This window comes from Mus caroli, unplaced genomic scaffold (assembly GCF_978045245.1).
Source record: "Mus caroli unplaced genomic scaffold, Mus_caroli_1 scaffold_1, whole genome shotgun sequence".
NCBI classification, from domain to species: Eukaryota; Metazoa; Chordata; class Mammalia; order Rodentia; family Muridae; genus Mus; species Mus caroli.
Genome location: NW_028227256.1, coordinates 33,920,317 through 33,934,628, shown reverse-complemented (window position 1 = coordinate 33,934,628; position 14,312 = coordinate 33,920,317). Strand labels below are relative to the sequence as shown.

Here is a 14,312-nt window from a genome sequence, read left to right as displayed (position 1 = left end):
AGGCCAGCCTGGTCTACAAAGTGAGCTCCAGGACAGCCAGGGCTATACAGAGAAACCCTGTCTCGTAAAACCAAAAAAAAAAAAAAAAAAAAAAAAAAACAGTCAGCCCTCTCTATCCACAGGGCCTATATTCTCAAATTCAACCAACCTAGGGTAGAAAATATTTAAAAATGAACTGTATGGATACTGACTATAAACAGGCTATTTATTGTTATTATTTCCTATCCAATATGATATAAGATGTATTCACACAGTGTTTATACTGTGTTGGGTATTATAAATCATCTAGCGATAACATATAGAATTGAATAGGTTTTATGCAAATGCCATGTTCTGCCAAGTATCTGTTGAGGATTGTGATGGATACTAGTTGTCTACTTGACCACTTCTGAAATCAGCTGAAAACAAGTCCCTCAGCATTCCTGTGAGGGGTTTTCTTGATTGGATCCTTTGAGATGGGAAGACCCGCCCTAAATCTGGGCCACACCTTCTGGAGGCAGCCCACACGAATGGACATGAAGAAGGAAGCTTTTTCTTTTTGCTTGCTTGCCCTCACTCTCACTGGCAAGTTCATTACCCTATTGCTGAGGCATTCCTTTGCTGGTGTTAGCGCCTACTCCTTCAGGGGTACAGTGTAGACTGAAGACCAGCATCCTCTAGGAATCCTCCAATACTCTAGCATCAGACCTGGGCACCCAGTCTCCTGGGCTGAACTACTAGGAATTCTTGGCCTTTCCAACGGGAGGTAGTCATTGTTGGGCTAGCTGGAGCACAGTTTGTGAGCCACTGTAATAAATCCCCTTTCAATAGATATGTTCTACTAATCCTCTTCCTTTAGACACTCTTGACTAACACAGGGCTCCTGGGAGCACCTCCTACAGATTCCGAGGGAATAATAGTCCCAGTGGCTCCCAGAAGTGTGTCACCAACAAGACTTCAGACTTCAGTTGTGGGCCCTAGCCTGACATGAGTGAGCTCTCCGCCTGTCAGCGCTGGCCCCTCGTCCAACCTGGCTCCGGCAGGTAAGAACAGCCTCCATTTGTCTCTTGGGTGACTTTGAAGATTACTCTCATACTGACATTTTTCATCATCATTTTCAAAATACAGTACATAAAGGGTTTTCTTCTGAGCGAGAGCTTTCGGTACTCTTCTCTTTCAGGCTCTGGGCTTCCTTCCCCAGCTGCTCAATAACTTCATTAATGGTTCAGCCACTGCCCAAAGAAAAGAGGAAATGGGAATCCCTCTGGCCCCTGGGATCTTTTGTTGTTTCTTGGTGGAGGGTTTGTTTGTTTGTTTGTTTTTCTTTTTCAAGACAGGGTTTCTCTTTGTAGCCTTGGCTGTCCTGGAACTTACTCTGTACACCAAGCTGGCCTCGAACGTAGAGATTCCCCTGCCACTGCCTCCTGAGTGCTGAAATTAAAGGCGTGCATCTCCACCACTTAGCCCCTGAGATCTTAATGTGGCCACAGCCTCTTTCTGTGGGACTGAGGGACCTGTGACTCACGTTGTATAGTCTGCCATCTTCTGCTGTGTAGATCTGTGGGAACAGGCCATCAGCATACCGAGAAGCCACGAGTCTCCTCAAAGAAGTCACATAATCTGTATTTGTATAAAGACAATCAAAACTGTCTATCAGCAAAGACTCTCTTGTTTTTAAACATTTTTCTCAATAATTTGTAATGCTTTATATTCTATCCTAAGTCATAAAGTCTCTCAGGAACTATGATAAACATAAGTACTTATGACATGCAGAAGTCTTGGAAATCGTGTGGGGTGGGGTGGAGTTCATTTCCTGCTTCTTTTAGCTAGAACAATTGAGGCAAAGCTCAAAATCACAGCATGAAAACCATGCTGCCAGGCGGTGGTGGCGCACGCCTTTAGTCCAGTACTTGGGAGGCAGAGGCAGGTGAATTTCTGAGTTCAAGGCCAGCCTGGTCTACAAAGTGAGTTCCAGGACAGCCAGGGCTATACAGAGAAACCCTGTCTCGAAAAAGTAAAATAAAATAAAATAATAAACAAACAAACAAATAAAAAAGAAAACCATGCTTAACGCCTGGAGTCTTACTGAAGGTATGGACTTAATTTACAAAACTTGGGGAGAAAAAATGGGCACGCATGTTAGTCACCATTTTAATCCCAATACCTAGGAAGTAGAAGCAGGAGGATGAGGAGTTCAAAGCCAGCCTGGGTTAAATGCACATGAGACCATCTCAATAAACCAAAAATATGGGCGTCCACATGCACACACGTAAGCACACCTGACCCCACACGAGCATGAACACTACACATGCACACCACACCACACACATACAAATCAAAATTTCAAGAGGAAATGTTGTTGTTGTTGTTGTTTTTTAATCAGCCAAGCATAATAAATAAATATAAAAATTCAACTTAGGGACTACCTACTCGTGGCTCAGCAGGTGAAATGAACTGAGCACATAATCGATCCAGAGGACCCAAGCATGACGTCAGCGTGAGGTCAGCATCGATTTGGCTGGGGCTTGAGAGGGGTAGGTTTGTGGACACTCAGCAGCCAGCTGAAATGCACACTGGGTTCTCTGTCACAGGACTACTGGATTGTTTGCTCAGCTGTGCAAACATTTAGGTACATAGTCTACCTAGCACCCTCTGTGTGTGTCAGGGCCAATCCAAATTGGACAGGAATACAGCATTCCCTAAGTGCACGTCCAGAGCCCTTCAGGGATCTGTCAGAGACCAAAGAGCCTCTCAGGCTGAGCTATGATTGTGGAAGAAGACGAGGTAAGACTTCTCAGAGGCATCTTTAGAATGACGACGACATCATTCAAGTTAAGGGATAATTTGGAAAAGTTCTTAATTTTGAATAGGGAGGAAACTAAATAAAGAGCTTAAACTTGGGAATTTCTGTCTTTCCTTTCCGCTTCTCTGTCCTTTCTTTCCTAGGTAAAAGGAAGGGGGCTGAAGGGACAAAGGGGGATAGAGTAAAATTATAAGAAATTAGGGGACTGGAGAGATGGCTCAGCAGTTAAGAGCACTGATTGTTCTTCCAGGGTCCTGAGTTCCCAGCAACCACATGGTGGCTCACAACCACCCGCAATGAGATCTGATGCCCTCTTCTGGTGTGTCTGAAGACAGCTACAGTGTTCTCATATAAAATAAACAAACAAATAAATACATTTTTAAAAAGAAATTAGATATATGGAATGGATTGCTAAATTTATTTTTAAACAAAGCTTTGTGGAGCCATAATCTTACATTGGTAGAAATCTTTACAATTGATGCAAAATTGAAGTTATAATTTCTTACATTGGTACAGAATTTTTATATTGGTACAGATTTAATGTGTGCATTGGTGTAAATTTTTATATTAATATAAAGTTTGAAATTAATATTGTTACTCTTGAATAGGCATTGTGAATTTAAGAATACAAGGCTTAGACCCAGTCCTTCTGATAGCTGCTTTATAAACTGTTTAGGATGATTAAGTAACACAAGTTAAGGGCCAGATAGAAAACTCATGGTAGCATTAGATTATGATTTAATTATAGTAAGGTGCTTTCAATATTATTAAATTAGAAATAACTAAGAAATAGCACCTTACACAATAATAGTGGGAGACTTCAACACCTCACTCTCATCAATGGACAGATCATGAAAACACAAACTAAACAGAGACACGTTGAAACTAACAAAAATTATGGACCAAATGGATTTAACAGATATCTATAGAATATTTCAACCTAAGACAAAAGAATATACCCTCTTCTCAGAACCTCATGGTACCTTCTCTATATAATCTGTGGAAAAACAGGCCTCAACAGATACAAGAAGATTGAAATAATTCCCTGCATCCTATCAGACCACTACAGACTAAGGCTGGTCTTCAATAGCAACAAAAACAACAGAAAGCCCACATACACATGGAAGCCGAACAATGCCTTACCCAATGATAACTTGGTCAAGGAAGAAATAAAGAAATTAAAGACATTTTAGAATTTAATGGAAATGAAGGCACAACCTACCCAAACTTATGGGACACAATGAAAGCAATGCTAAGAGGAAAACTTATTGCTCTAAGTGCCTCCAAAAAGAAACTGGAGAGAGCAGGTGGTGGTGGCGCATGCCTTTAAACCTAGCACATGGGAGGCAGAGGCAGGTGGAATTCTGAGTTTGAGACCAGCCTGGTTGACAAAGTGAGTTCCAGGACAGCCAGTTCTATACAGAGAAACCCTGTCTCCAAAAGCAAAAAAACAAAAAACAAAACAAAACAAAAAAACCCTGAGTTTTGGGCTGGAGAGATGGCTCAGCGGTTAAGAGCACTGACTGCTCTTCCAGAGTCATGAGTTCAATTCCCAGCAACCACATGGTGGCTCACAACCATCTGTAATGGGATCAGATGCCCTCTTCTGGTGTGTCTGAAGACAGCTAGAGTGTACTCATATACATAAAATAAATAAAATTTAAAAAAAGAAAAGGAAAAGAAACTGGAGAGAGCATACACTACCAGCTTAACAACACACCTGAAAGCTCTAGAACAAGAAGAAGCAAACACACTCAAGAGGAGTAGATGTCAGGAAATAAAAATCAACCAAGTAGAAACAAAAAGAACTATACAAAGAATCAACAAAACCAGGAACTGGGTCTTTGAGAAAATCAACAAAATAGATAAAACCTTAGCCAGACTAACCAGAGGGCACAGAGACAGTATCCAAATTAACAAAATCAGAAATGAAAAGGAAGATGGAACAACAGAAACTGAGGAAATTAAAAAAAAAAAAAATCATCAGATCCTACTACAAAAATTCAACAAAACTGGAAAATCTGGATGAGATGGACAATTTTCTAAACAGATACCAAATACCAAAGTTAAATCAGGATCAGATAAACCATCGAAACAGTCCCATAACCCAAAAAGAAATAGAAGTCATTAAAAGTCTCCCAACCAAAAAAAAGCCCAGGACCATGTGTTTAGTGCCAAATTCTGTCAGACCTTCAAAGAAGACATAATACCAATACTCTTCAAACTATTCCACAAAATAGAAACAGAAGGAACACTACCCAATTCTTTCTATGAAGCCACAGTTGTGCTGTGTATTCTCCCTTAGAGATGGAACAGTTTCTATCTGTGAGGAGCGGGTGTGGCAGCAGTCCCAAGATGGCGCCCGGGACTGCAGCCAAGTCTTATGACTTGCACCTGACTTCCTCATACACCTGAAAATAAGCCATGTCCATCCTGAGAGCTGCGCAGGCGCACCATGACACAAGATCAGGCCATTTGAAGAAGGCCAATGAACTGAGATTACGCGGACTGGGTGTGGTTGAGGGGTTATATAAGGGATTGCGATTGGGGGCTAAAGGGAGATTCCTGCTTGCATGTTGAGAGGTTCCTGCTTGCATGTTGAGAGATTCCTGCTTGCATGCTGAGAGGTTCCTGCTTGCATGTTGAGAGATTCCTGCTTGCATGCTGAGAGGTTCCTGCTTGCATGTTGAAAGGTCCCTGAATAAACAGCTTTGAGAAGAACGCTGTGTCATCGCTCTTTTCTGCTGGTCGGAGTCAGAAGCGACATCCATCTAATCAGGAACTTGTCATAATTTCCTTTCACAGAGGACATCCTAAGATTTTTTTTTTCTATTTCTATCATGTTTAAAGTTCCAAATAGATTGTTTGTTTGTTTGTTTGTTTTTTGAGACAGGGTTTCTCTGTATAGCCCTGGCTGTCCTGGAATTCACTTTGTAGACCAGGGCTGGCCTTGAACTCCGAAATCTGCCTGCCTCTGCCTCCCAAGTGCTGGGATTAGAGGCGTGTACCACCAAATGCCCAGCTCCAAATAGATTTTAAAAACTGGTTGAGTGCATATTACTTTTAGCTTCAAAAGATACCATGTATATTTAAGAGGCACTTAACTATGAAAAACTATTTTGATGACTTAAAAAATGTCAATACTGCGTTGTATATTTTAAAATAAATTTTATTAGTTTAATAAAAAAAGAAAGAAATAGCTAAGAGTAGTCAAGGTTGAATAGTTCAGATATACTTTATATACATGGATAGTCTTCAAAAACAACAGAAGTCCACAGATGATGTCATTTAAAATCATTTCATTATTAATAGAAACTTTGACTAGGAGACATGTCTGCTCCTGACAGGAAACCCTTCATGGTTCAAAAAAGATATTAAACATCAGAACCTCCATATGGAGTTGCTCCAGTTGTGACAAGTTAGCCACTGGGCAACAATTGCCCTAATTCATCTGCAGACAAAAGAATACTGTCCAGGAAAAGACACAAGATGCAGGATAGTAGACAGCTTAGCTCTGCCAAAACAGGGCAAGCTAGTCCTTCATAATAATTCCTGCTACATTTAAAGTCTGTCAGATGGCTCAGGGGGGCCAGAAAGCTGAAGATAGACGCGCCAATGTTTTGAGGTCCAGGTAGTCAGCTGTCTTTACAAAATGTTTAAGTTTGGGCAGCTATGTTCTTGTGCTTCCTCTATATTCAGTTGTTCTAGGACCTCTGACAGGGTTGAAGGGTAGTTATAGACTCATAATCAAACTTAAGCTGTTTAGCACTAAGCAAGATAATCTAGATTTGAAAGTGTGGTAATGCAAGTTAAAATCATAACATAATTCAGGTATAGAATAGTAAACTCCTTATCCATAAGATGGATAGATGTTAGAGTAATGTAGCTACATTGACAAAACTGATGGACTGGACATTATCAGTGTATAGCATACCATATAGTTCACATAAAATCATCTTTTCAAATCTAAAACATCTTTAATGTTAAACAACTTGAGTTTTTTATAACTAGTCTTCAACCCTGTCAGAGATTTGAAGAGGAATTAAATATTACCTGAGTCTGCAGGAAGCACAAAGACACAGTTTCCAAACTATACAAATGATAGAGACAGCTGTTCACCTGGACAGTTCCCAGCATTTCTCATAATGAGAGATCCTGTCTCATAAATAAATAAATAAATAAATAAATAAATAAATAAATAAATAAGAGGGCTGTAGAAATGGTTCATCAGGTAAAGACCCTTGCCACCAAGCTCAGAGACCTGAGGGCCCCCAGCACCCACAGGTGAAGGAAGGGCACAGCTCCCCACAGGATATCTTCTGGCTGCCATATACTTCATTCCTCAGCTAAATACCTAAAATATAATCTAAGTATTTTTGGTTTAGGTTTTGGTTTTGTTTGCTGTTTTGTTGTGCTTGAGGCAGGGCCTACTATGTAGCCCATGTCCTGGAACTCTCTATGTACACCAGGGTAAACTCACAGAGATCTACCTGCTTCTGCCTCCCAAGTACAGGGATTAAGGCATGCACCACCTCACTCAGCCAAAAAAGAAAAGAAAAGAAAAGAAAAGAGAAGGGAAGGGAAGGGAAGGGAAGGGAAGGGAAGGGAAGGGAAGGGAAGGGAAGGGAAGGGAAGGGAAGGGAAGGGAAGGGAAGGGAAGGGAAGGGAAGGGAAGGGAAGGGAAGGGAAGGGAAGGGAAGGGAAGGGAAGGGAAGGGAAGGGAAGGGAACATTTATGCAAATGAATTATTTATTCTAGCTAGCCACAAAATCCTAGTATTTTATTACAAGCTATAGGCCTAGATTTGTCTAAACAAAAGGCTCCATCTCTTATGATAATAAACAACATACAGTAGGAACAAATGAAAAGCAATTATGAACAGTATTAGGAGTTACATTTGTAATGTCCAATCCAACAAGTATGAGACAATTACAAAAGTTATTAGGTGGCAGTTACATTCATAATATCCAGTCCATTTATATTTGCAGAGAGTGGGGAGAGAGCAGACCAAAAGTTTGCTGGGCATTGATGGTTACCAGCCTAGTCATGAAAGTAGTGACATCCTCCTCTGGCCTACACACACACACGCACACACCACATACACACGCATGCACACACACACACACCACATACACACACATGCACACACACACACACACCACATACACACGCATGCACACACACACACACACACACATGCACACACCACATACACACGCATGCACACACACACACACACACACATGCACACACCACATACACACGCATGCACACACACACACCACATACACATGCATGCACACACACATATACACATACACGAATGAAGTGAGGCAGTACTGCGTAGCTACAGTTGCATTTCTCTATGATGTGCATATATTGGGTTAGAGCATCTGCCAGCAAATACCCTGACAGGCATTTGCCCGTGGTTTCTGAGGGGCTGAGGAAGCCTGCCTGGTGGAGGGCCTCAGGGAACACCGTACCTTCACTCTGTGGGAATCCGATCTGTGATAAGATCTGCTTCAAGGTCAGCTTCTTGCTCTTCAGCCCATGCAGCTGAAGCCATCTCTCCGATGAAAGGAGACTCTGCTCTGCCATGCAGTCCTGGTCTTGTTCAGTCGCTCCTGCCTCTGCGTCTACTACTCTGAGACAATATGGAAACGTGATCCTGATTCCCCCATCTCTAAATCAAGACCCTGAGTCATAAGGGGCCACCTGAAAAGAAAACTGTCAAACTCAGGACTCCTGAAAACAGGGCAGGGTGGGGATCTAACATCAACATTGAGATTGACTTATTATAAAATACAGTATATTCATGAAATAGAATTGTGTTTACCCATTAAACTTACAGTATAGATGCATACTACCAAATGCTATCCATATATTCATGCTGTGAAACATCTAGAAATATAAAACACACTACTACAGTAGAAATGTGTCCAATTTTGCCTTTTCCGTTGTGTCTCAGTTTTCGCATTATTTGGACATTTCGAAAGTGGGGTTTTACTTTTATAATTAGAAAAATACAAGACTCTTCCATTTTGGAAAATAAAACCTGTCCCCATAAGCCACATTGCACATCTGCATGCTAATTATATTCACACAGAATATTTTGAGCCCAAGAAGGATAAACAAGATAAAAGCCTGGGGTGGGCTAGCTACCTGGGAGGCAATGGCAGACAGCAGCAGCTCAACCACACTGGAACACAAGGGTCTATACTCGGATGCTTTGCTTTCTAAGACTTCTTTCTAAAATTGGACTTCATCATTCTGGCTGATGGGACCAGCTGTTCTGGGATCAACTGGACTCAAGGCAATATGCAGCATATTAAACTCATATCAACTGGTCTAAATATAGCTAGTTTACACAAGAGGAAGAGACCGCCCCAACTATAATACAATATCTTAACCTGCTCACCACAAGTGGGCGGGGCCTGAGAATGGGAACAAGGATAACCTTGGAAGACCAGGGTTCACCAATTGTATCAATAACTGGGTGGCAGCTAGGCGGTTTTAATTACTGTGTATCCAATGTTCAGTGTTTAAAATTGTTTCCTAGGGGGCTGGAGAGATGGCTCAGTGGTTAAGAGGACTGACTGCTCTTCCAGAGGTCCTGAGTTCAGATCCCAGCAACCACATGGTGACTCACAACCACCTGTAATGAAATTTGACGCCCTCTTCAGGTTTGTCTGAAGACAGCTACGGTGTACTTGTATATAATAATAAGTAAATCTTTTTTTAAAAAAACCACAGAAATAAAAAATAAATAAAACTCAACTTCTTCAAAAGTCTTGGTGTTATGTCAGGTCAGATACAAAGTCAGGTGGCCCCAAGCCAGGGATGTTTTGAGAAAAGTTACTGCATGAATAGCAAGCTCTTAACACTATGACACATAGAGTACAGTAAACATTCTCACGGCAACCTTAGGACGTAGAGAGATGTCTCCGAGGTTAAGAACATGTTCTGCTCTTCCAGAGGACCCAAGTTTGGGTCCCAGCACCCACACTGGATGGCTCACTATGCCTTTAACTTCAGCTCTAGGGGAATCCGACAACTTCTTCTGGCCTCCAAGAGCAGTGCATTCATATTCATTAACCCATACTCAGACACACCTGTATACGTGTCATTAAAATTTTTAATTTAAAAATCAATCCAAAACAACCTCACAAGGTAGACATGACTCTTCTCATTTTCCTAATAAGGAGACCAACACAGGGAGCTAACGGGCTGTCTCACAATCTTATAGCTGATAGAAGGGCTGACTAGGAATCTGACCCAGGCCCCCGCACTCTCCAGCCTGCCCTCTGTGACTGTTATTACGGTAGGAACAAGCACCCACAGCACCCTGCTTGTTGCTGAGGAATCCCAGGCCTCAAAACTTTAAAGAACTTTTTCATAGGTTCTGTGATAGTCAGTGAGCAGCAGGAGCCTGGTTCTAAGCTGGTCTTAGCCAGTCTGTTACCATTAGAGCCACCACGTGCACTCTAGTCTGCCTCCCTGGTCCCCAGGCAAAAGCACTAACCTTGAGTCTCATAGAACAGGCTCAGCTGCCAAGCTGTTAAAGATAATGATTCCATGCTGACGGTTTTGGGAACCTGTACTGTCCACTGAGGGTCACTTCCAGAGGTCTACAAATCCATATGGTTGGAGACACTCTGCCCTCATGAGAACAAGGTTAGTTACAAGGCTCATTTTGATGAGTATGTGACAAGATGATTTGAAGAGCATCATGATTTGGGGGAAACATAAAAATCGAGTTCAGTGTGAGCCAGGAGTGATATTACATGCCTATAATGTCAGCACTCAGGAGACTGAGGCAGGAAGATTGAGAATTGGGGGGCCATCTGAGATACACGTGAGACTGTGTTTCAGAAAAACAAAACTCAAAACAACAACAAAACATCCCTAACAAACTTCAGCTGTCCTGCTACTATAGGAACTGACTTCACCCCTCTAGAATAACACACCTGTATGATGACACATCTGCCAGAGGCTGCTGCCAAGAACAAATGTACTCCAAGCACATTTTTGTGTGCATGTGTGTGCACGATATATTGGTATATACATATGCATGTGAGTGTGTGTGTGTGAGTGTGTGTGTGAGTGTGAATGTGTATGTGTGTTTGTGTGTGCATATGGAGACCAGATGCCAAAGCTGGTGGCTTCACAAGTCACTCTCAACCTTACTGTTTGAGACAGGATCTCTCATTAAGCCTGGAGCTCCCTGGCTGGCTAAACTAGCTAGCCACGGCACTACAGGAAACCTCCTGTATCTGCCACACAAGGCTGGCATTGCAGGTGGTGCCACTGAGCATGGCTCTTTACACAGGTGCTGAGGATGTAAACTTGGATGCTTATGCTCCAACAGCAGGTACTCTACTAACTGACCCCTCCCCAACCCCTCCAAGAATTTTTCTAAGCCCTAATATCCAATTCTACTGGACTGTGAAGTTTAGAACATATCAGAGAGCAGACGAATATGCCTTATCCTGCTTTTAGAGATCTGTCTACAGAGACAGTAGCAAGATCTGGCCTCTGTGTTCCTATAGAAACAAGAGAAGCTAAGAAAAATAACCTGGCTAATCTCTCTCTTCCCACAAGCATACCTCCTCCATTCTTCTCGCTGGGGGTACTTACTTGCTTTAGATTTTTAAAGGAGAGGTTTTTATACAAACTTCCCTAGTAAGGTTTTCTCACAGACGTTCATAACCTTAAAGACTGGTTAGAAGACTCATGCCTTTGGCTTTTAAGCCAAAGGAAAACATTCTTTAATTTGCTTAAATTTTCAGTTAAATTTAAATGGACACATGCTTTGGATCCTTTACAAAGCAATTGAATTCTCCAACTTTGTGACAACACAAGTCCCAGCCTCTATGGGGACTTGGGTGACTTTTTTAAAGTGAATTTTTAAGATGTGACTGGCTTTATCAGATCTGAGAGGATGTCTGAGTCATTCAAATTCAGATCTTTGCCTTGGGGGGGTTATAGCCTGGGGATAGAAAGTGAAAGCTGCAGCCAGAGAATAAGAGGAAAGAAATGGAGAAAGCCTATCTCCCGGCAGAGGGAATGAAGAGCTAGGAAGCCTGGGGATTGGAGACTTCGATGCCTATGTGGAGACTGTCTCCCTTCACTAAACCTCTAAAGCTACCTGAGCAACTCTACCTTTTGAAAAGTTTGCATTTGCATCTGTATGTCTGTCTTTTTGCCATATGTGTGCAGCATCCCTTGGACTCTCTGGAGTTGGAATTATAGACAGAGAACCAAAACTGGGTCCTCTGGAAGATCAGCTACTCTTTTTAACCTTGAGTGTCTCCCCAGCCACCAAAGCCTACTTTTTGCTTTGAGGCTTCATCCTTGTAGCCTCAGACCCAGGTCTGTCCTCTCTAGACTAAGCAGAAGTTTGATGGCTACCGGGACAAACTACATGAATGCCCCAGCCACATTACTGTATAACAGGCACTACCTATACTATTGAGATGGATTAAATCAGCCACTCACAGCAGCTGAGAAAATCCTGATTGTTCTCAAACAAGGCAAAGATCAGGTCCTAGAAAAGTTATGATCAGGAAGTAGCTATCCTTTTAAACACAAGACACATTGTTTTCTGGGTGTGGCTATGCTATCTATTTTCTGTGGTTACTCGGGAGTTTCCTCTGAGGCAGAAGGATACATACTGGCAAGGTCTGCTTTACAGTGTGCAATAATGTTACCAGTGGTAGGGTTTTTGGTTTGGTTTGGGTTTTGGTATTTGAGAAAGAGTCTGACTACTTAGCTCAGACCAGGCTTGACCTTGTGGCATTCTTTGCTGCAGCCTCCTGAGTGCTGGGATTACAAGCATATATACCACCACCTCTGGTTGTCCTCAGACCTAAAAACTTGGAGTTGTCCATCAAGCCATTGAGTGCCAGGGACAGGCAAAGCTCCCAGGACATCAGGAAGATTAAGACGGATAAGACCTTTCATCCCAACACTTAGGAAACTGAGGCAGAAGGACTGGGATCACGCTAAGAGCCCTTCTTTGTCGGCTGCTATGCACCTGCCCATAGTGAGAAGCCAAGAACAATCCAGTCACTGTTCTTACAAGCCCTGGACCGGAGTCTAACTTAGACTCTATTAATTCAGTTTGGTTCCTTGGTAAACGTATGATCAACACCTTCAAACTTCATCCTTGCTAGTTTCTAAAAAAAAAAAGAAATCTGTGCATGGGGGAGGGAGGGAGGGAGTGGTATGGAGGGGTAGGAGATGGGGAAGTATGTTGTGGGAGTTCTGAACTCTGATTCTTCTGGGATGAAAGGAAGCTGGGATGACGTTCCCTGATGTATCCTGTTACAATTCTTAACAGCCTTATTCTTTCTATCCTTAAAAGGCAAAGCTAGGCTAAGAGCATCGCCTCAGATAAATGTGGGCAGGGTTAAGGGATTGAAATGGTCTATGGGACACACTGTTGAGAACAGGACCAAGAATTGAAAACTGGGCACTCGGGGTGGGGGGTGGGGCTGTTAGGTCATCGCTGAGAAGAAAAGAAATGGAGAACTTCTGAGAAGATTAGAAGAACGACAACATGAGATTAAAAGTCCATATTAGAAAGTGAAAGTGATGTGAATGCCCCCAAAAGCCAAGAGGCAAGCAGAGGCTTTCTCCAGACTCAAACCTTTCACTCAAGAAGATCGCTTTGAGTTTGGATTGTTAAGTTTTGATCACTGCTTCTCAGAAATGAGTTTCTAATATACTGATCAGTATGCTGTATCTTCTGACTACCTTTAGCCTCTGGATAGACAAGCATTAGGGAGCTGAGCTTCTGCAAAGAATGAGGGGGGCGGGGGAAGAACCCTGTGTAAGAAGGGCTCGCACAGGTCTGCGACTTTGACTCTGAAATCCAGCTCTCAATTGGGTGCGGCCTGGCCACTGCCCTTTCCCAGCAGAAGCGAGGTCCAGCTCGGAAATTGCAAACTTGTTTTTTCCCTCACACAACCAGTTGGAAACCTGGAAGATCTGGCCTAGAAGGATGGTGTCCCCCACTTAGTAGGTAATCTATCAGTTGCGAGGCCAGGCGGCTTGCGTGCGTCAGCGACCCTCCCACCCTCCAGGGCCTCACTAACCAGAGCAGGAGGTGGGAGCGGCCAGCATCCCACTGCTGGACAAGGCTGTGACTCCCCCTGATGCTGGCGAAGGGTCCCCGCCTCGGGCACAGAGTTGCGGGAGTCCAGTTTCTGTTGACAACCACATCGCTGCAGTTGCTAAGACACCGCCAATCACGGCGTGGCTCGGGATCCGGCCCCGCCCACCACTGAGCCTCTCAGAGGGAGTAAAGAGATGATGGGGACTGCGAAGAAACTGGATGTTGGTGTTGCAAAACCAACTTGGTCCACCCGGAAAGAGAGGAGTCTAAGGCTCGTCCTCTGCGCCTGACCCTGGGAAAGTGGACAGCGGCAAATATTAGAAATTAGGTTAACAAATATTCAGATGGGCAGAAAAGCAGACGACTGCCCGCTGAAGGAAGCCTGTTCTCTCGCTCTACTTCCGGCAGATT

General features: G+C 43.0%; 1 protein-coding gene across 6 annotated transcripts in view; it reads right to left on the bottom strand.

Moving 5' to 3' along the window:
* Vwa3b (von Willebrand factor A domain containing 3B) overlaps positions 1 to 13,995 on the bottom strand; it is a 163,279-nt gene extending 149,284 nt beyond the window's left edge. For 5 of the 6 annotated variants that reach the window (XR_015046881.1, XR_015046877.1, XR_015046880.1 and 2 more), the window contains exons 1-3: positions 13,882 to 13,995; positions 8,266 to 8,497; positions 1,505 to 1,599 (exon numbers count right to left, since the gene is read on the bottom strand). Coding sequence is in view for 2 of the 6 variants with exons in the window: in XM_085836386.1 (XP_085692512.1) it covers positions 1,505 to 1,599; positions 8,266 to 8,380 (210 nt within the window). In the remaining 4 variants the exon portion in view is untranslated. The remainder of the gene's footprint in view (positions 1 to 1,504; positions 1,600 to 8,265; positions 8,498 to 13,881) is intronic. The other variant, XR_015046878.1, reaches the window with a different exon arrangement.
* Between the last annotated feature and the right edge of the window lie 317 nt (positions 13,996 to 14,312).